We start from the raw sequence: 27,760 nt of genomic DNA on the forward strand, positions 1-27,760 counted from the left end.
GAAGATGGTTGTGGATGTTGGAGGTCAGTCATCTCAGCTCCAGGACATCACTGCAGGAGTTCCTCAGGATAGTGTCCTCGGCCCAACCATCTTCAGCTGCTTCATCAATGACCTTCCTTCCATCATAAGGTCAGAAGTGGGGATGTTCGCTGATGATTGCACAATGTTCAGCACCATTCGCGACTCCTCAGATACTGAAGCAGTCCATGTCCAAATGCAGAAAGACCTGGACAATATCTAGGCTTGGGCTGATAAGTGGCAAGTAACATTTGTGCCACACAAGTGTCAGGCAATGACCATCTCCAACAAGAGAGAATCTAACCATTGCCCCTTGACATTTAATGGCATTACCATCACTGAATCCCCCACTATCGACATCCTGGTGGTTACCATTGACCAGAAACTGAACTGGACTAGCCATATAAATACTGTGGCTACAAGAGCAGGTCAGAGGCTAGGAATCCTGCAAAGAGTAACTCACCTCCTGACTCTCCAAAGCCTGTCCATCATCTACAAGGTACAAGTCAGGAGTGTGATGGAATACTCTCCACTTGCCTGGATGAGTGCAGCTCCCACAACACTCAAGAAGCTTGACACCATCCAGGACAAAGCAGCTCGTTTGATTGGCACCACATCCACAAACATTCACTCCCTCCACCACCGACGCACAGTAGCAGCAGTGTGTACCATCTACAAGATGCACTGCAGAACTCACCAAGGCTCCTTCAACAGCACCTTCCAAACACAGGACCACTACCACCTAGAAGGACAAGGGCAGCAGATAGATGGGAACACCACCACCTGGAAGTTCCCCTCCAAGTCACTCACCATCCTGAATTGGAAATACATCGGCCGTTCCTTCACTGTCGCTGGGTCAAAATCCTGGAACTCCCTCCCTAACAGCACTGTGGGTGCACCTACACTACATGGACTGCAGCAGTTCAAGAAGGCAGCTCACTACCACCTTCTCAAGGGCAACTAGTGATGGGCAATAAATGCTGGCCCAGCCAGTGAAGCCCACATTCCATGGAGCTGACCCACTCATGGTGTCATGGACTGGGCTCTGTCTTCACTCCCCAGACCTGAATACTGGTTGGAGAGTGGGGTGCACTCAGAGGACTCCTGTCATTTTTGACTGTATGGTGGTCACCCTTTGCCTCTCTGTCTGCTCACTCTTAATCTGTGGAGCAACCGCTTCTATAAATATGCTATTCATGTCGCTCTCGGCCTCACGGATGCACTAAATTGACGTCAGCTGCTGCTCAAGTTCCAAAACCCAGAGCTGAACTTGCTGCAACTGACGACACTTCCTGCACAAGTGGTTATGCAGGACTCGGGAAGCGTCCTGGACTTCCCACATTGCACAGGACTTGCATTCTCAATGTTGGAGCTGTCTGCCATTCCTTTATTACTTAACCTTGCTACTGCTTAAAAAAAGCTTACCAATACTAATATACCTTACCAGTACTATTACACACTGCTGAATTTATTTAATTAGTGAATTAGTTCATAATTTACACAACTAAATTAATATAATAGAAAGTTTCACTTACCTGGCTTGGAGACAAGGAAGCAATCTCATCAACTACTGGAGACAGAAAAAAGTAGGAGGTGGAGCATCTCTTTGCCCTCTGCACTGAATTCCCATCTGAACCAAATTCCCAACTCCTCTCTCAATCAGCCTAATCTCGTGTCCACGTGCCCCTTTCTGCATGTGGGCTGAAAACCTCTGCTTGTATATAAAGCCTCAAATGGCTGACCAACCAGCTCAGCTTTCAGCTACAGTAATTATCACTCAATGGGGGCAAGTACTTTCTGCGGATTAACCAATAACTGCCACTTTAGGCAGCTCCCTGTTTAACTCGGCTATTCAACTGACAATGTTTGAAAGTAAAAACCTAACTCTTAATCTAAATTTAAAGTTAATAAAAGCGAACCAGAAATTCCCACCTGAACCAAATTCCCAGCTCCTCACTCGATCTATATTTCACTCAGTGTAGTCTCGTGTCTGTGCGCCCTTCTACTGTCTCACCCTCCTTCGTTCTCTCCATCTGTCACTCCCCTCTCTCCCTTTGCTCACTCTTTTTCTCTTCTCCCATTCTTCTCTCTCACTCTCTCCTTTACTCCCTCCCTCACCTTTTCTCCTCTCATTGTTACACATGCACATTTCCGTTTTGTGTGTAAACTTAGTGTTTTCTCTTTAGGCCAGTTTTGATCGACATGAACAAGGTTTATCGACAGAAAAACCAGGAGAACCTGGAACAAGCATTCACCATCGCTGATCGGGAGCTGGGGGTCACCAGGCTGCTTGACCCTGAAGGTAAAATCAGTCAAAGACTCAGCTAACCTCAGAGCTACCTGCAAAGTGTTGCCATAATGCCCTGGGAGCCTGTCTGGCCCTTCCTCCAGCCCAGGTGCCCCATCTCCTCTTCGCTTCCCTCCCCCTATTCTCCCCCCATTCTCTCCCCTGGACGCTCCCTGACTCCCCACCCGTCTCTTCCACTGCCCTCCCATCCCCTGCCCCCCAATTTCCTGACAGCAGCTCTTCCCTGCACTGGTGCTGTCCCCCCGCCCCCCTTTTCTCCCCTGTTCCCTGCCTAAAATCCCCCCCAATCTCCCCCCCACCCCCATCTCCCCAGGCTCTCTCCCACTCCCTACCCCCATCCAGCTCTTCCCACCTTGCTCTCTCTCCTGAACCGCTCCCTCTCCCCCCTACGCACCCCCTCCACTGGCTCTCCCCCTGATTGCTGACCCATTTCTTTGCTGTTTTAGATGTAGATGTGCCCCATCCTGATGAGAAATCCATCATCACATACGTGTCCTCTCTGTACGATGCCCTGCCCAGGGTTCCTAACGTGGAGGCTGGAGTCCGAGCCAATGTAAGTACTTCAGATTAAAGGATAAAAGGTTAGTTTGCAGGTACAGCGGGTAATTAGGAAAGCTAATAGAATGTTATCATTTATTGTGAGGGGAACTGATTACAAAAGTAGGGAGGTTATGCTTCAGTTGTACAGGGCATTGGTGAGACCACATCTGGAGTGTTGTGTACAGTGCTGGTCTGCTTATTTAAGGAAGGAGATAAATGCGTTGGAAGCAGTTCAGAGAAGGTTTACCAGGCTAATACCAGGAATGGGCGGGTTGTCTTATGAGGAAAGGTTGGACAGGTTAGGCTTGTATCCACTGGAGTTTTGAAGAGTAAGAGGCAACTTAATTAAAACATATAAGATCCTGAGGGGTCTGGACAGGGTGGATGTAGAGAGGATGTTTCCTCTTGTGGGAGAATCTAGAACTAGGGGTCACTGTTTAAAAATAAGGGGTCGCTCATTTAAGACAGAGATGAGGAGAAATCATTTTCTCTCAGAGGGTCGTGAGTCTTTGGAACTCTCTTCCTCAAAAGGCGGTAGAAGCAGAGCCTTTGAATATTTTTAAGGCAGAGCCAGATAGATTCTTGATTAACAAAGGGGTGAAAGGTTATCGGGGTTAGGCAGGAATGTGGGGTTGATGTTACATTCAGATCAGCCATAAACTTATTGAATGGCGGAGCAGGCTCAAGGGGCCGAGTGGCCTATCCTGCTCCTAATTCGTACGTTCGTACCAGCCAGCTCAGGAACACCAGAAAAAGGAGGAGTAGACCATTCAGCCCATCGAGTCCGCTCCACCATTCAATGCCATAATTGTTGATCTTGGGCTTCAACTCCATTTTCCTGCCCACTCCCCATATCCTTCGATTCCCCGAGGCACCAAAAACCTGCCTATCCCAGCCTTAAATGTATTCAATGATAGAGCATCCACAACCCTCTGGGGTAGAGAATCCCCAAAATTCAAAACACTTTGAGTGATGTAATTTCTCTTCATCTCAGTCCTAAATGATCGGCCCCTAATCCTGAGACTGAGTCCCCGTGTTTTAGATTCCCCGACCAGTGAAACGATTTGTCAGCGTCCACCCTGTCAAACCCCTCAGAATTTAGTACATTTCAATAAGATGCACTGGTAGTAATCTTCTGAGAATCCTTAGATTCTGGAAAAATTCCTAAGGATTCAGAATCCGGGATCAGGTGAGCTGGCAAGATGGATACAGAATTGGCTTGGTCATAGAAGACAGAGGGTAGCAGTGGAAGGATGCTTTTCTGAATGGAGAGCTGTGACTAGTGGTGTTCTGCAGAGATCAGTGCTGGGACCTTTGCTGTTTGTAGTATACATAAATGATTTGGAGGAAAATGTAACTGGGCTAATTAGTAAGTTTGCAGACAACACTAAGATTGGAGGAGTTGCAGATAGTGAAGAGGATTGTCAAAGGATACAACAGGATATAGATCGGTTGGAGACTTGGGTGGAGAAATGGCAGATGGAGTTTAATCTGGAAAAATGCGAGATAATGCATTTTGGAAGGTCTAATACAGGCAGGAATTATACAGTAAATGGCAGAACCCTTAAGTGCATCGACAGGCAGAGGGATCTGGGTGTACAGGTCCACAGGTCACTGAAAGCAACGCAGGTGGATAAGGTAGTCAGGAAGGCATATGGCATGCTTGCCTTCATTGGCAGGGGTATTGAGTATAAAGGTCATGCTGCAGCTGTATAGAACCTTGGTTAGGCCACACTTGGAATATTGCGTGCAATTCTGGTCGTCACATTACCAGAAGGATATGGAGGCATTGGAGAGGGTGCAGAGGAGGTTTACCAGGATGTTGCCTGGTCTGGAGGTTATTAGCTATGAGGAGATGTTGGAGAAACTCGGATTGTTCTCACTAGAGCGACGGAGATTGAGGGGCGACTTGATAGAAGTTTACAAAATTATGAGTGGCATGGACAGAGTAGATAGTCAGAAGCTTTTTCCCAGGGTGGAAGAGTCAATTACTAGGGGACGTAGATTTAAGGTGAGAGGAGAAAACTATAGAGGAGATGTGCGGGGCAAGTTTTTTACGCAGAGGGTAGTGAGTGTCTGGAATTCACTGCCAGAGGAGGTGGTGGAAGCAGGTACGATAGTGGTGTTTAAGAGACAGCTTGACAAATACATGAATAGGATGGGAATAGAGGGATACGGACCCCGGAAGTGCAAAATGTTTTAGTTGACGGGCAATATGATGGGCGCAGGCTTGGAGGGCCGAAGGGCCTGTTCCTGTGCTGTACTTTTCTTTGTTCTTTGTTCTGTGGATTGGAAAACTGCCAGTGTAACACCCTTATTCAAAAAGGGAGGGCGACAAGAAACAGGTAACTATAGGCCAGTTAGCTTAACATCTGTCATTGGGAAAATGTTAAGAGTCTATTATAAAGGATGTAATAGCAGAGCATTTAGAAATACATAATCTAATCAAGCAGAGTCAGCATGGCTTCATGAAGGGGCAATCACGCCTAATAAATTTATTAGAATGCTTTGAGGAGGTAACAAGCAGGATAGATAAAGGGGAACCAGGAGATGTAATATATTTGGATTTCCAAAAGGCGTTTGATAAGATACTGCACATCAGGCTACTTAATAAAATAAGAGTCCATGGTGTTGCGGGTAGTATATTAGCATGGATAGAGGGTTGGTTAACTAATAGAAGACAGAGACTTAGGATAAGGATGGAATTTTCAGAATGGCAACCTGTAACTAGTGGAGTGCCACTGGGATCAGTGCTGGGGCCACAATTATTTACAATATATATTAATGACTTGGATGAGGGAAGTGAATGTACTATCACCAAGTTTGTGTATGACACAAAAATAGGTGGGAAGGCAAATGGTGAGGATGACACAGTCTACAGAGGGATATAGACAGGTTAAGTGAGTGGGCAAAATCGTGGCAGATGGAATATAATGTGGGAAAATGTGAGGTTATGCACTTTGGCAGGAAGAATAGAGGAGCTGAATATTATTTAAATGAAGAAAGACTGCAGAAAGCTGCAGCACAGAGGGATTTGGGGAGTCCTTGTGAATCCCAAAAAGCTAACATACAAGTTTAGCAGGTAATAGGGAAGGCAAATGGAATGTTGGCCTTTATTTCAAAGGGAATGGAGAATAAAAATAGGGAAGTCTTGTTAAAACTATACAAGGCACTAGTTAGACCACACCTAAAATACTGTGTACAGTTTTGGCCCCCTTATCTAAGGAAAGATATACTGGCATTGGAGGCAGTCCAGAGAAGGTTCACGAGGTTGATCCCGGGTATGGAGGGATTTTCTTATGAGGAGAGGTTGAGTCGGTTGGGCCTGTGCTCATTGGAGTTTGGAAGAATGAAGGGTGACCTTATTGAAACATATAAGATTCTTAGGGGGCTTGACAGGGTAGATGCTGAGAGGTTGTTTCCCCTTGTGGGAGAGTCTAGGACCAGAGGGCATAATCTCAGAGTAAGGGGGTCACCCATTTAAAACAGAGATGAGGAGGAATTTCTTCTCTCAGAGGGAAGTGAATCTGTGGAATTCTTTACCTCAGAGGCTGTAGAGGCTGGGTCGTTAAGTATATTCAAGGCTGAGATAGACAGATTTTTAATCAGTAAGGGAATCAAGGGTTATGGGGAAATGACAGGAAAGTGGAGTTGAGGATTATCAGATCAGCCATGATCTCATTGAATGGCGGAGCAGACTCGATGGGCCAAATGGCCTCCTTCTGCTCCTACATCTTATGGTCTAAGTCTCCTCTCAGCCTTCTTTCCTCCAAGGAAAACAGTCCCAAACTCTCCAATCTATCCCCACAGTTGTTTATCCCTGGAATCATTCTTGTGAATCTCCTCTGTACTCTTTCCGATGCCTTCACATCCTTTCTCAAGTATGGCACCCAGAACTGAACGCAGTTCTCCAGATGAGGCCGAACTAGTGCCTTATACAAGTTATATTGTATTTTCTACCTGACATCTGTCATACGCACACTTCTTCCTTTTCATCTTCACCCCTGTCTCTCTCATCATCCAGGTGTTCTAGGTTTATTTGTCCTACCTTTTCCCTTCAAGGGAATATACCTTTGCCTTGTTTGACCTCCCCAAACATACTTCACTGGGTTGAATTCCATTTGGCACTTTTCTGCCCACCTGACCAGTCCATTGATATCTTCCTGAAGTCTACAGCAACTCTCCTTATAATCTACCACACGGCCAATTTTTGTGTCGTCTGCAAACGTCTTGATCATTCCCTCCACATCTACATCCAAATCATTGATATATATCACAAAAAGCAGGGGGTCTAGTACTGAGCCCTGTGGAACCCCACTGGAAACAGTCTTCCAGTCACAGAAACACCCGTCAACAATTACCCTTTGTTTCCTGTCACTGGGCCAATTTTGTATCCAGTTTGTTACATTCCCCTGGATCCCATGGGCTTTTATTTTTTTTAACCAGTCAGCCATGTGGTGGAACCCTTGATTCCCTTAACAAAAGCCTTGTTAAAACCCGTGTAGACCACATCAACTACACTACCCTCATCCTCCTTGTTAATTCCTCAAAAAATTCAATCAGATTAGTCAGACACGATCTTCCCTTAACCAATCCAAGCTGACTGTCCCTGATTAATCTGTGTCTCTCCAAGTGACAGTTGATCCTGTCCCTCAGAATTGATTCCAATAACTTGCCCACTGCTGAGGTTAGACTGACTGGCCTGTAATTATTCGGTCTATCCCTCCCTCCCCTTTTAAACAAAGGTACAATGTTATCAGACCTCCAATCGTCCGGCACCTCACCCGTATCCAGTGAGGATTGGAAAATGATGGTCAGACCCTCCTCAATTTCCTCCCTGGCTTCTTTGAACAGCCTGGGGTACATTTCATCCGGCCCTAGTGATTTATCCACTTTCAAGGATGTTAATCCCCTTCATACTCCCTCTCTCCCTGTGTTTATCACATCCAATACTTCAGACTCCTCCTCCTTAACTAGAATATCTGCATTGTCCCCTCTTTTGTGAAGACAGACACAAAGTATTTACTAAGAACCACACCCACATCCTCTGCCTCCTCTTGGCATTTTATAGGCCCTACTCTCTCCTTAGTTACATACGAACATATGAATTAGGAGCAGGAGGAGGCCACTCAGCCCCTCGAGCCTGCCCCACCTTTCAATAAGATCATGGCTGATTTGATTGCAACTTCAACCTCACATTCCTGCCCACCCCCGATAACCTCTCACCCCCTTGTTAATCAAGAATCTATCTACCTCTGCCAGGCAGGTAAGGGGAATCAGCATGAGGTGATGGAGGAGCCTCAGCCCCGGACTTTGTCCAGCAGGGTATGAGGTACTTGCTACCTGTGTGGATGAGGTGAAGAACTTCAAGGTGGATGAGCGGACTCACCATGACACCATGGTGATCGATGCCATTCAAGTGGGGAGAGTAAAGAGGAATGTGGTAGTGATAGGAGACAGTATGGTCAGGGGGATAGATACTGTTCTCTGCAGCCACAACCAGGAGCTCTGAAGGTTGTGTTGCCTGCCTGGTGCCAGGGTTAAGGGCATCTCCTTGTGGTTAGAGAGGAACTTGGAGTGGGAGGGGGAGGATCAGTTGTGTCGGTCCCACACGGGAACCAATGCCATAGCAGAACATCGTTCCTGGTTCTACTGAAGAGGATTTGAGGAGTTAGGGTCCAAACTAAAATGCAAAACATCAAAAGGAATCATCCGTGGATTGTTACCTGAGGCACGCGCCAATTGGCATCGGGTCAAGCAGATTAGAGAATTAAACCCGTGGCTCAGGGAGTGGTGTGGGAAGAAGGGGTTTAATTCATGGGTCACTGGTGTCAGTGCTCAGGGAAGAGTGAGCTATTCAATTGGGATGGTCTGCACCTGAACTGGGCTGGGACAGTGGTCTGGCCAATCGTATAACTAGGGGGAGAGGGCTTTAAACTGACAGGGCTAGGTTGGAGGTTCAAGGATGTGAATTAAATATTCCAGGTTACACAATATTTCAGAAAGACAGACAGAATGGAAAAGGAGGAGGGGTAGCCCTGATAGGAAAGGGTGACATAAGGACATTAGTGAGAAAGGATCTGGTCTCTGAAGATCATGAAGCAGAATCAGTATGGGTAGAAATTAGGAATAGCAAGAGTTGGAAAACACCAGTGGGAGGAGTTTATAGACTCCCTAACAGTAGTTATACCATCGGACAGAGTATTCAGGGGAGGAGGTAGCAGTATTGTCACTGGACTGCTGGAAAAATTAGAGGGGAGATGAGGAAAATATTTTTCACCCAGAGGGTTGTGAGGGTCTGGAACTCGCTGCCTGAAAGGGAAGTTGAGGCAGAAACCCTCAACTCATTTAAAAGGTGTCTGGATATGCCCCTCGAGTGCTGTAACCTGCAGGGGTCTGGACCGAATGCTAGAAGGTGGGGTTCAGCTGGGGGGCTCGTTTTCAGCTTGTTTTTCAGACACAATGCGCAGAGTGGCCTCTTTCTGTGCTGTAAATGTTCCAAATTTTCTGAATTTTCTAAATAGCTGAAAGGGAGGAATGTGCAGGGATGTGTGGAGAGGCCATGGGAGTGAATTGCTCCTTAGGAAAGCCAGCACAGACACGTGGGGCTGAATGAGCTTCTTCTGTAAGGGTGGTGTTAATTTTCACCAGCTAAAATGGTGACATAATAGGAAATAGTTTGAGAAGCATGAACAGTCGTACCGCATTTATTGTGGACATGCTCGGCTGTTGCGTTGCTGGTACCCACGCAGTGGAGCTGTTGCATTGTTGGTACCCACGCAGTGGAGCTGTCGCATTGTTGGTACCCATGCAGTGGAGCTGTTGCATTGTTGGTACCCACGCAGTGGAGCTGTTGCATTGTTGGTACCCATGCAGTGGAGCTGTTACATTGCTGGTACCACGCAGTGGAGCTGTGGCATTGCTGGTACCCACGTAGTGGAGCTGTTGCATTGTTGGTACCCATGCAGTGGAGCTGTTGCGTTGCTGGTATCCATGCAGTGGAGCTGTTGCATTGCTGGTATCCATGCAGTGGAGCTGTTGCGTTGCTGGTATCCATGCAGTGGAGCTGTTGCGTTGCTGGTATCCATGCAGTGGAGCTGTTGCGTTGCTGGTATCCATGCAGTGGAGCTGTTGTGTTGCTGGTATCCATGCAGTGGAGCTGCTGCATTGCTGGTATCCATGCAGTGGAGCTGTTGCATTGCTGGTATCCATGCAGTGGAGCTGTTGCATTGCTGGTATCCATGCAGTGGAGCTGTTGCGTTGCTGGTATCCATGCAGTGGAGCTGTTGCGTTGCTGGTATCCAAGCAGTGGAGCTGTTGCGTTGCTGGTATCCATGCAGTGGAGCTGTTGCATTGCTGGTATCCATGCAGTGGAGCTGTTGCGTTGCTGGTATCCATGCAGTGGAGCAGTTGCGTTGTTGATATCCATGCAGTGGAGCTGTTGCGTTGCTGGTATCCATGCAGTGGAGCTGTTGCGTTGCTGGTATCCAAGCAGTGGAGCTGTTGTGTTGCTGGTATCCATGCAGTGGAGCAGTTGTGTTGTTCATATCTATGCAGTGGAGCTGTTGCGTTGCTGGTATCCATGCAGTGGAGCTGTTGCATTGCTGATATCCATGCAGTGGATCTGTTGCATTGCTGGTATCCATGCAGTGGAGCTGTTGAGCTGTCGGTATTCATGCAGTGGAGCAGTTGCATTGTTGATACCCATGCAATGTAGCTGTTGCATTGCTGATATCCATGCAGCGAAGCTGTTGCATTGCTGATATTCATGCAGTGGAGCTGCTGCGTTGCTGATATCCATGCAGTGGAGCTGTTGCGCTGCTAGTATCTATGCAGTGGAGCTGTTGCGTTGCTAGTATCCATGCAGTGGAGCTGTTGCGTTGCTGATATCCATGCAGTGGTGCTGTTGCATTGCTGGTATCCAAGCAGTGGAGCTGCTGCGTTGCTGGTATCCAAGCAGTGGAGCTGCTGCGTTGCTGGTATCCAAGCAGTGGAGCTGCTGCGTTGCTAGTATCCATGCAGTGGAGCTGTTGCGTTGTTGGTATCCATGCAGTGGAGCTGCTGCGTTGCTGGTATCCATGCAGTGGAGCTGTTGCGCTGCTGGTATCCATGCAGTGGAGCTGCTGTGCTGCTGGTATCCATGCAGTGGAGCTGTTGCGCTGCTGGTATCCATGCAGTGGAGCTGTTGCGCTACTGAGTGTTTATGGAGGTTATCCCTGCACTGCTGCCTAATTCATTGCTCACTGTTCTGTAACTACAGGAGATCGAGCTGAGGTGGCAGGAGTATTATGAGATGGTGACACTGCTCCTCCAGTGGATTCGCCATCACATCAGCATGTTTGAGGAGAGGAAATTTCCAGGGAATTTCGAGGAGATGGAGGTGAGGAAAGATTCTGAGATTCTGTGAAAGCAGTACACAGTTCACCTTTCTAACAGGAACTGTAACTGATCCCAGTGTTTGTTAATATCCGTACCCCATCCCGGTTCCTGTTAACATCTGTATGGTGTCGGCCTGACGGGTTAATTCACTGTGATTGTCACAGGTTCTATGGCGACAGTTCCTGAAATTTAAAGAATCAGACCTGCCCAGTAGAGAGATTGAGAAAAACCGCAGCAAGACTCTATTCAAAAATCTTGAGGTGAGTCTTTCCATTATCTTCATTAGGGTGACCAGTCAGTTATTGTAAGTATATCTGTGTTGGCAACTAACCCTGTCTGTGTGCCACTAACTGTAACTCCATCTGTGTGTCAGTAACTGTACTGTCTGTGTGTCAGTAACTGTAACCCTCTTCATGTCAGTAACTAACTCTGCCTGTGTGTCAATAACTGTAACTCTGTATCACTAACTGAAACTCTGTCTGTGTATCAATCACTAACTCTGTCTGTGTGTCAGTAACTCTAACTCTGCCTGTGTCTTAGTGACTCTAACTCTGTCTGTGTGTCAGTAGCTCTAACTCTTTGTGTGTGTTGCAGGGTGCTGTGCAGGAGGGTCACTTGAAGGTTCCCGCAGGCTACCACCCCATTGATGTGGAGAAGGAGTGGGGGAAGTTGCACGTCTCAATTCTGGAACGGGAGCGTGTTCTCCGCAGCGAGTTTGAAAGGTTTGGATTGAAGTCAGCTGTCCTGGAATTTTTGGAAAATGGTTGCAGAGGCAGGCTTTGCTCCCTCTATGTGTGGACATGAGGGAAACTGTCACAAGAGTAAAGTTTGCTTTGTGCACATGTTCTATAAAATTCAATTTGTGCTTTATTCAGAGGTGTTCCAAAAGTCTCCAACCTTTCAATAAAACCACACCATTCAGCCCACAGTGTCTGCTGGACCCTTGTTCACTCATTCCCAAACTAATCCCACTGCCCCACTCTCTCCCCATAGCCCAGTGTCAATCCCAAACTAATCCCACTGTCCCACTCTCTCCCCATAGCCCTGTATCAATCCCAAACTAATCCCACTGCCCCACTCTCTCCCCATAGCCCAGTGTCAATCCCAAACTAATCCCACTGTCCCGCTCTCTCCCCATAGCCCTGTATCAATCCCAAACTAATCCCACTGTCCCGCTCTCTCCCCATAGCCCTGTATCAATCCCAAACTAATCCCACTGCCCCACTCTCTCCCCATAGCCCAGTGTCAATCCCAAACTAATCCCACTGCCCCGCTCTCTCCCCATAGCCCTGTATCAATCCCAAACTAATCCCACTGTCCCGCTCTCTCCCCATAGCCCTGTATCAATCCCAAACTAATCCCACTGCCCCGCTCTCTCCCCATAGCCCTGTATCAATCCCAAACTAATCCCACTGCCCCGCTCTCTCCCCATAGCCCTGTATCAATCCCAAACTAATCCCACTGTCCCACTCTCTCCCCATAGCCCTGTATCAATCCCCAAACTAATCCCACTGCCCCGCTCTCTCCCCATAGCCCTGTATCAATCCCCAAACTAATCCCACTGCCCCGCTCTCTCCCCATAGCCCTGTATCAATCCCCAAACTAATCCCACTGCCCCGCTCTCTCCCCATAGCCCTGTATCAATCCCCAAACTAATCCCACTGCCCCGCTCTCTCCCCATAGCCCTGTATCAATCCCCAAACTAATCCCACTGCCCTGCTCTCTCCCCATAGCCCTGTATCAATCCCCAAACTATTCCCACTGCCCCACTCTCTCCCCATAGCCCAGTATCAATCCCAAACTAATCCCACTGCCCCACTCTCTCCCCATAGCCCTGTATCAATCCCCAAACTATTCCCACTGCCCCACTCTCTCCCCATAGCCCTGTATCAATCCCCAAACTAATCCCACTGCCCCGCTCTCTCCCCATAGCCCAGTATCAATCCCCAAACTAATCCCACTGCCCCACTCGCTCCTCGTAGCCCTGTATCAATCCCCAAACTAATCCCACTGCCCCACTCTCTCCCCATAGCCCAGTATCAATCCCCAAACTAATCCCACTGCCCCACTCTCTCCCCATAGCCCTGTATCAATCCCAAACTAATCCCACTGCCCCACTCTCTCCCCATAGCCCTGTATCAATCCCAAACTAATCCCACTGTCCCACTCTCTCCCCATAGCCCTGTACCAATCCCAAACTAATCCCACTGCCCCACTCTCTCCCCATAGCCCTGTATCAATCCCAAACTAATCCCACTGCCCCACTCTCTCCCCATAGCCCTGTATCAATCCCAAACTAATCCCACTGCCCCACTCTCTCCTCGTAGCCTTGTTAATCCAGTCCGGCGTTTCAATTGAGGTAATGTTTATCGTCTGACCAGTCACCGTGAAAATGGCAACAATCAGCCTGATCCTGAGGAAGTTGTGTGACCTGGTGAACCAAGTTCCATATAAAAGGTTATTGAAACCTGAAGCTGCGAATAAAAGCTGAGAGTGGGAGGAATTCAACAGTGAGTACTGGTTAGAGGAATCAGGGAGTGAGGGAGAAACATGTAAATCAAGGGTAAATAAGATGTGAAGGGCTACAGAGGGAGAGAAGGGACAGAGGGCTAGAGGGAGGAGGAGATAGAGAGGGAGAGGGAAGATAAGGAGCACGAGGGAGTCATAAAGGAATGTGTATAGTGGGGGTTGTATGGAGTCAGAGTTCGAGAAGGTCTGCTCTCCGTGTTGGGATCGTTGATGTCATTAACCTGAATAAAGAAATTTATGGTGGAATTTACCATCAGTCCAAACCTTCATGAATCAGAGAATGGCTAGAGTACAGAAGGAGGCCATTCAGCCCATTGTTCCTGTGCCAACCCCCTGGAAGAACAATTTAGCCAGTCTCACACCGCCACCCTGCCCTTTCACTATAGCTCACATGTTGTCTCTTCAGATGAAAATTGAGAGGGAGGATGTCCTGGAGAGGGTGGACGTGCTCAGATGGATAATTCACCCGCTCTGGAGGATTTGCATCCCAGGTTGCTAACGGGAGTGGGGGTGGAGATAGTGGAAGTGTTTGTCTTAATCTTCCAATTTTCCCTGGATACAGGGGAGGTGCCAGGGGATTGGAGAGTGTAAATGCGGCAGGCTTATTCAAGAAGGGGTGTAAGGGCAGTGCTAGTAACTACAGGCCGGTCAGTTTAACATGAGCAGGGGAAAGGTTTCAGAAACAATAATCAGGGAAATAATCACCAGGCACTTGGAGAGGTTTGAGTTCATTAAGGGAGCCAGCATGGATTTGTAAAAGGCTCATCACACCTGACTAATAGAATTGAATTTTTTTGATGAAGTAACAGAGAAGCTCGATGAAGGGAACGTTGTCAATATTGTCTATTTGGATTTTAAGAAAATGTTTGACAAAGTACCGCATAAAAGGCTGGTTGCTGAAATTGAGGCTCATGGAATAGGAGACTCAGTGTCCAATTGGATAAAAAAAAAACTGGCTTAAGGACAGAAAACAGCGAGTCGTGGTAAACGGCTATTTTAGAAATGAACTAACCACCACCCCCATTCCACCCAACCCTGGAACCGTTCTGGTAAATCCCTCCTCACCCTCTCAGGGACCCTCACATCCTTCCTAAAGTGTGGTGAGCAGAACTGGTCACAAGACTCGAGTTGTGGCCTAACCAGAGCTATTTAAAGATTCAGCAGAACTTCCCTGCTTTTGTACTCAATGCCTCTATTAATGAAGCCCAAGATCCCGTACGCTTTGCTATCTCTCTTAATATGTCCTCCCAGCGTCAAATATCGATGTACATGAGCCTCCAGGCCCCTCTATCCCTGCACACTCTTTAGAACTGTGACATTAAGTTTTTTTTCATTCATTTACGGGATGTGGGTGTCGCTGGCTGGGCCAGCATTTATTGCCCATCCCTAGTTGCCCTTGAGAAGGTGGTGGTGAGCTGCCTTCTTGAACCCTTGCAGTCCATGTGGTGTAGGTACACCCACAGTGCTGTTAGGGAGGGAGTTCCAGGATTTTGACCCAGCGACAGTGAAGGAACGGCGATATATTTCCAAGTCAGGATGGTGAGTGACTTGGAGGGGAACTTCCAGGTGGTGGTGTTCCCATCTATCTGCTGCCCTTGTCCTTCTAGATGGTAGTGGTCGTGGGTTTGGAAGGTGCTGTTAAAGGAGCCTTGGTGAGTTTCTGCAGTGCATCTTGTAGATGGTACACACTGCTGCTACTGTGCGTCGGTGGTGGAGGGAGTGAATGTTTGTGGATGTGATGCCTATCAAGTGGGGCTGCTTTGTCCTAGATGGCCTATATTGTCTCTCCATATCCCTTCTACCAAAATGCATCACGTGAGACTTCGCTGTCCAAAATGCCATCTACCACTTATCTTCCCATTCTGGTAGCCTACCCCTGCCCCATTACAGGTGATTCATATCATCCTCACTGTTTGCCACTCCTTCAAGTTTACTATTATCAGCAAATTTTGAAACTTTACTCTGATTTCCATTTATATGTATCAATAAAAGCAGTTGTCCTGACACTGACACTGTCTACCATCGGCCAGTCTGAAAAATGACCATTTACAGCAAACCATATCACTGACCCCTGGCCAGTCGTAACTCTGACCCCTCTGCTGTTTCGGAAGCCTGACAGGCTGGGGGTCAGTTCAGTTGGATTCAGAACCCAGTTGACAGTTATCCTGTTATTGAGTCAGTGATAATTTGTTCTGATTGGTTCCCTTGTTCTTGTTCTTTGCAGAGTGGAGCGATTCCAGAGGATTATCCTGAGGCTTCAGCAGGAATCAAACCTGTGTGAGGAACAACTCAAACAATCTGACGCACTCCTCAAATCAGTGAGTGACTCCAAAACATCTGAGTGCACAGGGAAAGAGGCAGAATGTACACAAGTAGAGAGATAGTGAACATGTACCCAGAGACGGAGAAAGTGTACACAGGGAGAGAGAGATAGAGTGCACAGGAAGAGCGAGGCACAAAGCAAGTGTGAACAATGACGGAGTGTGTTTACGGGAAGAGTGAGAGATAGAGAGAAAGTGTACATGAAGACAATATTATGGCACAGCCGATGGTAAATGCTGAGCTGCTCAAATCCTGGAGGGAAACTTGAAACAACTGTCATAACCAATTTTTGCAATTTGTATGCTTCGAAATGCAGGCTTTGAATTCAGTAGTAGTAAGACCACCAAGTCTCAAAAGGTTTTTTTTATAGGATTAAATTAAACATTTATTAATACAAGAAGGATTGTAAGCTCATACATGCATCTTCAAAATTACCACTATAATAACTACAAAAATCTCCTAATTAATCTGACTCTCAGTTACACCCCCTTTAAGGCAACAGTAAAACTCAGATTTAAACAGACATCTGGCAAAGCACAACCTGGACAGTCACATTCAAAATGAGTTTCTTTCAGCTCTGGGTCCTTGCAGACAGCAGTTTGAGGCTTATAGGCTGGAGGCTTCTCACACTTGTTGAATCTTAAAATGCCTCTACTTTACACACAATCTCCTTTATACAGATTTTTCTCTTTGTACATTTTCCATTGTATCACTGGGCCCGTAACTTTACCTCTTCTAACAATAACATCCTTTCATCCACCAATTTTATTGGTAAGCTGAAAAAAATAAACACATTGCCTGGCGTCTTCTAGCTAGGTGCAAGATTTCACCAGCAATCTTTTAACAAATGCAAATTTACACTTTACCTTCTACCCTCCTTATGTTTACCTATTATCATCTCAAAACTACTACACATCAAAGTACCCAGACTGGCTGGCTTTAATCCAATTAAGACACACACAGATACACACATAGACACAGACCCCACTAGAATTTTGTTTTAAAATAACTTCCAATAACATTATTATATCTTCTTGACAAGAGAGAGAATTTACACGAGAAGAGAGAGAAAGAGAGGAAATGTACATGGAGACTCCTGAAGCCTTTCTGCCTAGCTCTTGTATTAGCCACACAAGATGTTTGGGTAGACCAAGTCCATAAGCTGAGCATCATGCTGGGCTGTGTTGAGAGCTTTGGAATTGTTACTGAACATGAGTCAAGGTTGAGCTCTCTGCTTATCTTCACACTTCTCCATGAGATTTCTGCACACAAGCGTAGGGTCAGTCAGCTAATACAAGAGCTATGCAGAAATGTTTTAGGATTCGACAGAGCTGGTGATGGGTATGGAGTCAGGCATGGGTCTTTTCTGTCCCTCATGCTGTTTGAGGCTGTGGGGGAGGAGATAATAAAGATGGCACAGGAAGAGTGAGCAGAGAGATGTGGCTGCTTCATAGGAGGTCGCAGTATATGGAATCTCAGGTATGCAGATGACACCACACATTGCCAGAACGAGGGAAGAGCTAGAGAACATAGCAGGTGTAGTCAAAAGACTGAGTCGTTTGGACTGAACATAAATGAGGCAAAGACCAACGTTACAGCTCAAAATGTGATGGAAACACCCGGACTGGAAACACCAAGAGACAGGCAGTGGACAAATTCAAATACCTTGGCTCACTGACAAACACCAAAACTACATCCAAGTTACATCTCAGAGGGTTGTGAGTCTTTGGAACTCTCTTCCTGAAAAGGCGGTGGAAGCAGAGTCTTTGAATATTTTTAAGGCAGAGGTGGATAGATTCTTGGTAAACAAGGGAGTGATAGGTTATCAGGGGTAGGTGGGATGCAGATTTGAGGTTACTCTCAGATCAGCCATGATCTTATTTAATGGTGGAGCAGACTTGAGGGGCTGAATGGCCTACTCCTTGTTGTTCATATATCCTTGTTCATAAGAATTAAATCCCAATTAGATTGGAAACAGCAAGAGGTGTGACCAGTGACTTAATTGGCAACTGGAAGCCCAAAAGCATCAGCCCAAAGCTGGTAAAGCATCCAGTCCAGTCACTCGAGTGGAGCCTTTCACTGTTTGGATGTGAGAGTTGGAACTCAGAAGAAAGTGATGAAAGGAGGAGAACAGTTTTGAAATGTGGCAATGGTGGAGGGTGCTGGGAACCAACTGGATGGACAGAAAGACCAATTAGGTCCAGAGTAGAAGTTCAGGAATCAAAAGGGTTACTAAGTACAGTTAGAGCGAGAAAGATAGACAAGTATGGAGATTGGAAACAAAGACCTGACAGCCTTCTCCTGGCAAAACCTGAAGGAGAAAGTGAGGGTAAAAGCAGAAGAGAAGGAGGAAAAATCATTGATAACATTGAAACGTGGACTGAAGGAGGATTGAATAAAAGCAGAGAAGAAGCAAGACAATGTCACAGCCCCAGGGAGATGATGGAGTAAAACAAACATATTGGAGAGAGAGAGAAAGAATGTAGATGTGGAGAAATAAGTAGAAAGAAAGTGAACGTGGAGAGAGAGTGTGTGGAGTGTGTGCATTTGGACTGAGAGAGTGTACACATGGAAACATTGAGTGACAGACCCCCTTTCTATTGGCAGGATATCCGTTTGATTAATGCAGGGAAACCAGCGCAGAACGTTGCCATGTTGGAACATGACCTGGACAAGTCGGACAGTTTGATTCGGAGCCTCTTCAATGATGTCCAGACCCTGAAAGATGGTCGACACCCACAGGCAGAGCAGATGTACCGCAGGTAGGGGCAAGGTCTTTGGGCCGGGCAGGGTCAGAGATCTGGGTGGGGTTGGGGAAGGGTCAGGGGCGTGGTCAGGGGCAGGAGCAGTGTTCTGGGCAGGGCGGGAAAGGTCAGAGGGCTGGGCAAGATCAGGGGAGGGGCCAGTGGGCTGGATGAGGCCCATTGGCAGGGTCAGAGGGTGGGCTTGGTCATGGGCAGGCTCAGGACTGGGTGGAATCAGGTAGCTGAGTGGGGTCAGTGGGATGGATGGGTCAGTGTGTGGGGTAAGTGGGCAGGGTTAGGGCTGGGGTCAGTGCGTTGGGCAGGACCAGTTGGGTAGTCACCTAGTAGCTCCTCTTCCCATCCACTGAGCATTACCAGTGAGGGAGTTCCATGCATTATTTCCAGCCATTTCTCTGGGAGCCTATGTCTTAGCTCCAGGTGAACGTACAGAATGTTCTGTCAGTAATTCTGCTCCTGTATTTCAGGGTGTTCCGTCTTCATGAGTTCCTGGTTGCGACCCGTACAGACTATTCCATGCGGTTTAAGTCTGGAGCCCAGCCCCCTATTCATTCGGTCACAGTGGTGAACCAAACAAAGAGCATCCCAGCAATGGATGGAGCAACACTGAAATACATCCAGGACTTGTTGGAGTGGATTGAGGAGAACCAGCGGCGTCTCGAGGCAGCCGAGTGGGGGGTGGACCTGCCCACAGTGCAGTCCCAACTCGGGGGGCATCGAGGACTGCACCAGTCCATCGAGGATTTCCGAGCCAAGATCGAGAGGGCCCGAGCTGATGAGGTGAGAGTTCAGGTACACTCACACACACAGGAACACTCGCACACACAGGTATACACAGACACAGGAACACTTGCACACACAGGTATACACAGACACAGGAACACTCGCACACACAGGTAAACACAGACACAGGAACACTCACTCTCAGGTATACACAGACACAGGAACACTCGCACACACAGGTATACACAGACACAGGAACACTCGCACACACAGGTAAACATAGACACAGGAACACTCACTCTCAGGTATACACAGACACAGGAACACTCACTCACAGGAACACTGGCACACACAGGTATACACAGACACAGGAACACTCGCACACACAGGTATACACAGACACTGGAACACTCACACACACAGGTATACACAGACACAGGAACACTCGCACACACAGGTATACACAGACACAGGAACACTCACTCACGGGAACACTCGCACACACAGGTATACACAGACACAGGAACACTCGCACACGGGAACACTCGCACACACAGGTATACACAGACACAGGAACACTCACTCACAGGAACACTCGCACACACAGGTATACACAGACACAGGAACACTCGCACACAGGAACACTCGCACACACAGGTATACACAGACACAGGAACACTCACTCACAGGAACACTCGCACACACAGGTATACACAGACACAGGAACACTCGCACACACAGGTATACACAGACACAGGAACACTCGCACACAGGAACACTCGCACACACAGGTATACACAGACACAGGAACACTCGCACACACAGGTATACACAGACACAGGAACACTCGCACACACAGGTATACACAGACACAGGAACACTCGCACACAGGAACACTCACACTCTCAGGTATACACAGACACAGGAACACTCGCACACACAGGTATACACAGACACAGGAACACTCGCACACAGGAACACTCGCACACACAGGTATACACAGACACAGGAACACTCACTCAGGAACACCCACACTCTCAGGTATACACAGATACAGGAACACTCACTCACAGGAACACTCGCGCACACACAGGAACACTCACAGATACAGGAACACTTGCACACACAGGTATACACAGATACAGGAACACTTGCACACACAGGTATACACAGATACAGGAACACTTACACACACGTGTATACACAAATACAGGAACACTTGCACACACAGGTATACACAGATACAGGAACACTTGCACACGTAGGTATACACAGACACAGGAACACTCACTCACAGGAACACTCGCACACACAGGTATACACAGACACTGGAATACTCGCACACGCAGGTATACACAGATACAGGAACACTTGCACACACAGGTATACACAGATACAGGAACACTTACACACACGTGTATACACAAATACAGGAACACTTGCACACACAGGTATACACAGATACAGGAACACTTGCACACGTAGGTATACACAGACACAGGAACACTCACTCACAGGAACACTCGCACACACAGGTATACACAGACACTGGAATACTCGCACACGCAGGTATACACAGACACAGGAACACTCGCACACAGGAACACTCGCGCACACAGGTATACACAGACACAGGAACACTCGCACACACAGGTATACACAGACACAGGAACACTCGTACACACAGGTATACACAGACACAGGAACACTCGCACACAGGAACACTCGCACACACAGGTATACACAGACACAGGAACACTCGCACACGCAGGTATACACAGATACAGGAACACTCACTTACAGGAACACTCGCACACGCAGGTATACACAGACACAGGAACACTTGCACACACAGGTATACACAGACACAGGAACACTCACGTACATAGGACATTCGCACACACAGGTATACACAGATACAGGAACACTCACTCACAGGAACACTCGCACACACAGGTATACACAGACACAGGAACACTTGCACACGCAGGTATACACAGATACAGGAACACTCACTTACAGGAACATTCACACACACAGGTATACACAGACACAGGAACACTTGCACACACAGGTATACACAGACACAGGAACACTCGCACATGCAGGTATACACAGACACAGGAACACTCACGCACATAGGACACTCGCACACAGGTATACACAGATACAGTAACACTCACTCACAGGAACACTCGCACACACAGCTATACACAGACACAGGAACACTTGCACACACAGGTATACACAGACACAGGAATACTCACGCACATAGGAACACTCGCACACACAGGTATACACAGATACAGGAACACTCGCACACAGGAACACTCGCACACACAGCTATACACAGACACAGGAACACTTGCACACACAGGTATACACAGACACAGGAATACTCACGCACATAGGAACACTCGCACACACAGGTATACACAGATACAGGAACACTCGCACACAGGAACACTCGCACACACAGCTATACACAGATACAGGAACACTTGCACACACAGCTATACACAGACACAGGAACACTCGCACACACAGCTATACACAGACACAGGAACACTCGCACACACAGCTATACACAGACACAGGAACACTCGCACACACAGGTATACACAGACACAGGAACACTCGCACACAGGAACACTCACACTCTCAGGTATACACAGACACAGGAACACTCGCACACACAGGTATACACAGACACAGGAACACTCACACACAGGAACACTCGCACACACAAGTATACACAGACACAGGAACACTCACTCAGGAACACCCACACTCTCAGGTATACACAGACACAGGAACACTCACTCACAGGAACACTCGCGCACACACAGGAACACTCACAGATACAGGAACACTTGCACACACAGGTATACACAGATACAGGAACACTTGCACACACAGGTATACACAGATACAGGAACACTTACACACACGTGTATACACAGATACAGGAACACTTGCACACACAGGTATACACAGATACAGGAACACTTGCACACGTAGGTATACACAGACACAGGAACACTCACTCACAGGAACACTCGCACACACAGGTATACACAGACACAGGAATACTCGCACACGCAGGTATACACAGACACAGGAACACTCGCACACAGGAACACTCGCGCACACAGGTATACACAGACACAGGAACACTCGCACACACAGGTATACACAGACACAGGAACACTCGCACACAGGAACACTCGCACACACAGGTATACACAGACACAGGAACACTCACTCAGGAACACCCACACTCTCAGGTATACACAGACACAGGAACACTCACTCACAGGAACACTCGCGCACACACAGGAACACTCACAGATACAGGAACACTTGCACACACAGGTATACACAGATACAGGAACACTTGCACACACAGGTATACACAGATACAGGAACACTTACACACACGTGTATACACAGATACAGGAACACTTGCACACACAGGTATACACAGATACAGGAACACTTGCACACGTAGGTATACACAGACACAGGAACACTCACTCACAGGAACACTCGCACACACAGGTATACACAGACACAGGAATACTCGCACACGCAGGTATACACAGACACAGGAACACTCGCACACAGGAACACTCGCGCACACAGGTATACACAGACACAGGAACACTCGCACACACAGGTATACACAGACACAGGAACACTCGCACACAGGAACACTCGCACACACAGGTATACACAGACACAGGAACACTCACTCAGGAACACCCACACTCTCAGGTATACACAGACACAGGAACACTCACTCACAGGAACACTCGCGCACACACAGGAACACTCACAGATACAGGAACACTTGCACACACAGGTATACACAGATACAGGAACACTTGCACACACAGGTATACACAGATACAGGAACACTTACACACACGTGTATACACAGATACAGGAACACTTGCACACACAGGTATACACAGATACAGGAACACTTGCACACGTAGGTATGCACAGACACAGGAACACTCACTCACAGGAACACTCGCACACACAGGTATACACAGACACAGGAATACTCGCACACGCAGGTATACACAGACACAGGAACACTCGCACACAGGAACACTCGCGCACACAGGTATACACAGACACAGGAACACTCGCACACACAGGTATACACAGACACAGGAACACTCGTACACACAGGTATACACAGACACAGGAACACTCGCACACAGGAACACTCGCACACACAGGTATACACAGACACAGGAACACTCGCACACGCAGGTATACACAGATACAGGAACACTCACTTACAGGAACACTCGCACACGCAGGTATACACAGACACAGGAACACTTGCACACACAGGTATACACAGACACAGGAACACTCACGTACATAGGACACTCGCACACACAGGTATACACAGATACAGGAACACTCACTCACAGGAACACTCGCACACACAGGTATACACAGACACAGGAACACTTGCACACGCAGGTATACACAGATACAGGAACACTCACTTACAGGAACATTCACACACACAGGTATACACAGACACAGGAACACTTGCACACACAGGTATACACAGACACAGGAACACTCGCACATGCAGATATACACAGACACAGGAACACTCACGCACATAGGACACTCGCACACAGGTATACACAGATACAGTAACACTCACTCACAGGAACACTCGCACACAAAGGTATACACAGACACAGGAACACTTGCACACACAGGTATACACAGACACAGGAATACTCACGCACATAGGAACACTCGCACACACAGGTATACACAGATACAGGAACACTCGCACACAGGAACACTCGCACACACAGCTATACACAGACACAGGAACACTTGCACACACAGGTATACACAGACACAGGAATACTCACGCACATAGGAACACTCGCACACACAGGTATACACAGATACAGGAACACTCGCACACAGGAACACTCGCACACACAGCTATACACAGACACAGGAACACTTGCACACACAGCTATACACAGACACAGGAACACTCGCACACACAGCTATACACAGACACAGGAACACTTGCACACACAGCTATACACAGACACAGGAACACTCACTCACAGGAACACTCGCGCACACACAGGTATACACAGATACAGGAACACTTGCACACGCAGGTATACACAGACACAGGAACACTCACTCACAGGAACACTCACACGTCATGTCTGTACCGGCTCTCCAAATGAGCATTATGACCTAGTGCCATTGCCCTGCTTTTCCCCGTACCCCATGCACATTGTTTCTATTCAAATAATCATCTAATGCATTTTGGTTGGAAGAACATTGGAAGAGCGTAAAATAAGGGGTGAAATTTTGAAGTGGCTGCCTTCTTGTACCGCTGCAGTCCATGTGGTGTAGGTACACCCACAGTGCTGTTAGGGAGGGAGTTCCAGGATTTTGACCCAGTGACAGTGAATGAACGGCCGATATATTTCCAAGTCAGGAGGGTGAGTGGCTTGGAGGGGAACTTCCAGGTGGTGGTGTTCCCATCTATCTGCTGCCCTTGTCCTTCTAGATGGTAGTGGTCGTGGGTTTGGAAGGTGCTGCCTAAGGAGCCTTGGTGAATTTCTACAGTGCATCTTGTAGATGGTACACACACTGCTGCTACTGTGCGTCGGTGGTGGAGGGAGTGAATGTTTGTGGATGTGGTGCCAATCAAGCGGCTGCTTTGTCCTGGATGGTGTCCAGCTTCTTGAGTGTTGTGGGAGCTGCACTCATCCAGGCAAGTGGAGAGTATTCCATCACACTCCTGACTTGTGCCTTGCAGATGGAGGACAGGCTTTGGGGAGTCAGGAGGTGAGTTACTCTTTGCAGGATTCCTAGCCTCTGACCTGCTCTTGTAGCCACAGTATTTATATAACTAGTCCAGTTCAATTTCTGGTCAATGGAAACCCCCAGGATGTTGATAGTGGGGGGGTTCAGTGATGGTAATGCCATTGAACATCAAGGGGCGATGGTTAGATTATCTCTTGTTGGAGTTGGTCATTGCCTGACACTTGTGTGGCACGAATGTTACTTGCCACTTGTCAGCCCCAAGCCTGGATATTGTCCAGGTCTTGCTGTATTTGGACATGGACTGCTTCAGTATCTGAGGAGTTGCGAATGGTGCTAAACATTGTGCAATCATCAGCGAACATCCCCACTCCTGACCTTATGATGGAAGAAAGGTCATTGATGAAGCAGCTGAAGATGGTTGGGCCGAGGACACTACCCTGAGGAACTTGCCCATTTGGTAGGCAGGATTCTAGAAACAATTATTCGGGATAGAATTAGTAGTCACATGGAAAACTATGGGTTGATAAGGAAGAGCCAGCCTGGATTTCTAAAGGGGAAATCGTGTTTAACTAACTTGCTGGAGTTTTTTGAAGAGGTAACAGAAAAGGTGGATGAGGGTAATGCTGTTGATGTGGTGTATATGGACTTTCAAAAGGCGTTTGACACAGTGCCACACAACAGACTTGTGAGAAAAGTTATTGCTCTTGGGATAAAAGGGACAGTAGCAACGTGGATACAAAATTGGCTGAAAAGTAGGAAGCAGAGAGTAATGGTCAATGGATATTTTTCAGGCTGGAGGGAGGTTTGTGGTGGAGTTCCCCAGGGGTCAGTATTGGGACCCTTGCTTTTCCTGATATATATTAATGATCTAGGTCTTGGTGTGCAGGGGACAATTTCAAAGTTTGCGGATGATATGAAGCTTGGGAGTGTTGTGAACTGTGAGGAGGATGGTGTGGAACTTCAAGAGGACATAGACAAGTTGGTGGAGTGGGCAGATAGGAGGCAGATAAAGTTCAATGTGGAGAAGTGTGAGGTGATGCATTTAGTAGTGGAGTTCCCCATGGGTCAGTAATCTCTGTGTTTAATATTTGCAGCTCCAGTTATCTCCTGGAAATCAGAATGCATATCGTGATTACCTTGGCAAATTGGACCTTCAGTACGCTAAACTGCTGGTGAGTGTCGGCCGCTGAAACCCTCTAACCACAGCATCTCCGCTCGCTGAAACCCTCCAATCACCATGTCTGCTCACTAAAACCCTCCAATCACTGTGACCACTCGCTGAAACCCTCCAATCACCATGTCTGCTCACTAAAACCCTCCAATCACAGCTTCTCTGCTCGCTCAAACCCTCCAATCACAGCTTCTCTGCTCGCTCAAACCCTCCAATCACAGCTTCTCCGCTCACTCAAACCCTCCAATCACCATGTCTGCTCGCTGAAACCCTCCAATCACAGCATCGCCGCTCGCTGAAACCCTCCAATCACTGTGTCCGCTCACTAAAACCCTCCAATCACAGCATCTCCACTCGCTGAAACCCTCCAATCACAGCATCTCCACTCGCTGAAACCCTCCAATCACTGTCCGCTCACTAAAACCCTCCAATCACTGTGTCCACTTGCTGAAACCCTCCAATCACTGTGTCCACTCGCTAAAACCCTCCAATCACTGTGTCCACTCGCTGAAACCCTCCAATCACTGTGTCCACTCGCTAAAACCCTCCAATCACAGCATCTCCACTCGCTGAAACCCTCCAATCACTGTGTACACTCGCTAAAACCCTCCAATCATTGTGACCACTCGCTGAAACCCTCCAATCACTGTGTCCACTCGCTAAAACCCTCCAATCACTGTGTCCACTCGCTGAAACCCTCCAATCACTGTGTCCACTCGCTGAAACCCTCCAATCACTGTGTCCACTCGCTGAAACCCTCCAATCACAGCATCTCCACTCGCTGAAACCCTCCAATCACTGTGTCCACTCGCTGAAACCCTCCAATCACCATGTCCACTCACTAAAACCCTCCAATCACTGTGTCCACACGCTGAAACCCTCCAATCACCATGTCCACTCGCTGAAACCCTCCAATCACCATGTCTGCTCGCTAAAACCCTCCAATCACTGTGTCCACTCGCTGAAACCCTCCAATCACTGTGTCCACTCGCTGAAACCCTCCAATCACAGCATCGCCGCTCGCTGAAACCCTCCAATCACAGCATCTCTGCTCGCTGAAACCCTCCAATCACTGTGTCCGCTCGCTGAAACCCTCCAATCACAGCATCTCCGCTCGCTAAAACCCTCCAATCACAGCATCTCTGCTCACTAAAACCCTCCAAT

At 47.7% G+C, this 27,760-nt stretch overlaps 1 protein-coding gene across 1 annotated transcript in view; it reads left to right on the plus strand.

The window, feature by feature from the left end:
• Window positions 1–26,597, plus strand: part of LOC144674569 (plectin-like) — a gene marked incomplete at its 3' end in the record, with an annotated part of 69,727 nt that extends 43,130 nt beyond the window's left edge. Inside the window, exons 7-15 of the mRNA XM_078535860.1 lie at window positions 2,205–2,320; window positions 2,773–2,879; window positions 11,127–11,246; window positions 11,410–11,505; window positions 11,840–11,967; window positions 15,999–16,092; window positions 18,704–18,858; window positions 19,326–19,638; window positions 26,520–26,597. Of these exons, the coding sequence (XP_078391986.1) occupies window positions 2,205–2,320; window positions 2,773–2,879; window positions 11,127–11,246; window positions 11,410–11,505; window positions 11,840–11,967; window positions 15,999–16,092; window positions 18,704–18,858; window positions 19,326–19,638; window positions 26,520–26,597 (1,207 nt within the window). The remainder of the gene's footprint in view (window positions 1–2,204; window positions 2,321–2,772; window positions 2,880–11,126; window positions 11,247–11,409; window positions 11,506–11,839; window positions 11,968–15,998; window positions 16,093–18,703; window positions 18,859–19,325; window positions 19,639–26,519) is intronic.
• Between the last annotated feature and the right edge of the window lie 1,163 nt (window positions 26,598–27,760).

Source organism: Cetorhinus maximus, unplaced genomic scaffold (genome assembly GCF_964194155.1).
Source record: "Cetorhinus maximus unplaced genomic scaffold, sCetMax3.hap1.1 HAP1_SCAFFOLD_707, whole genome shotgun sequence".
In the NCBI taxonomy this organism is placed as follows: Eukaryota; Metazoa; Chordata; class Chondrichthyes; order Lamniformes; family Cetorhinidae; genus Cetorhinus; species Cetorhinus maximus.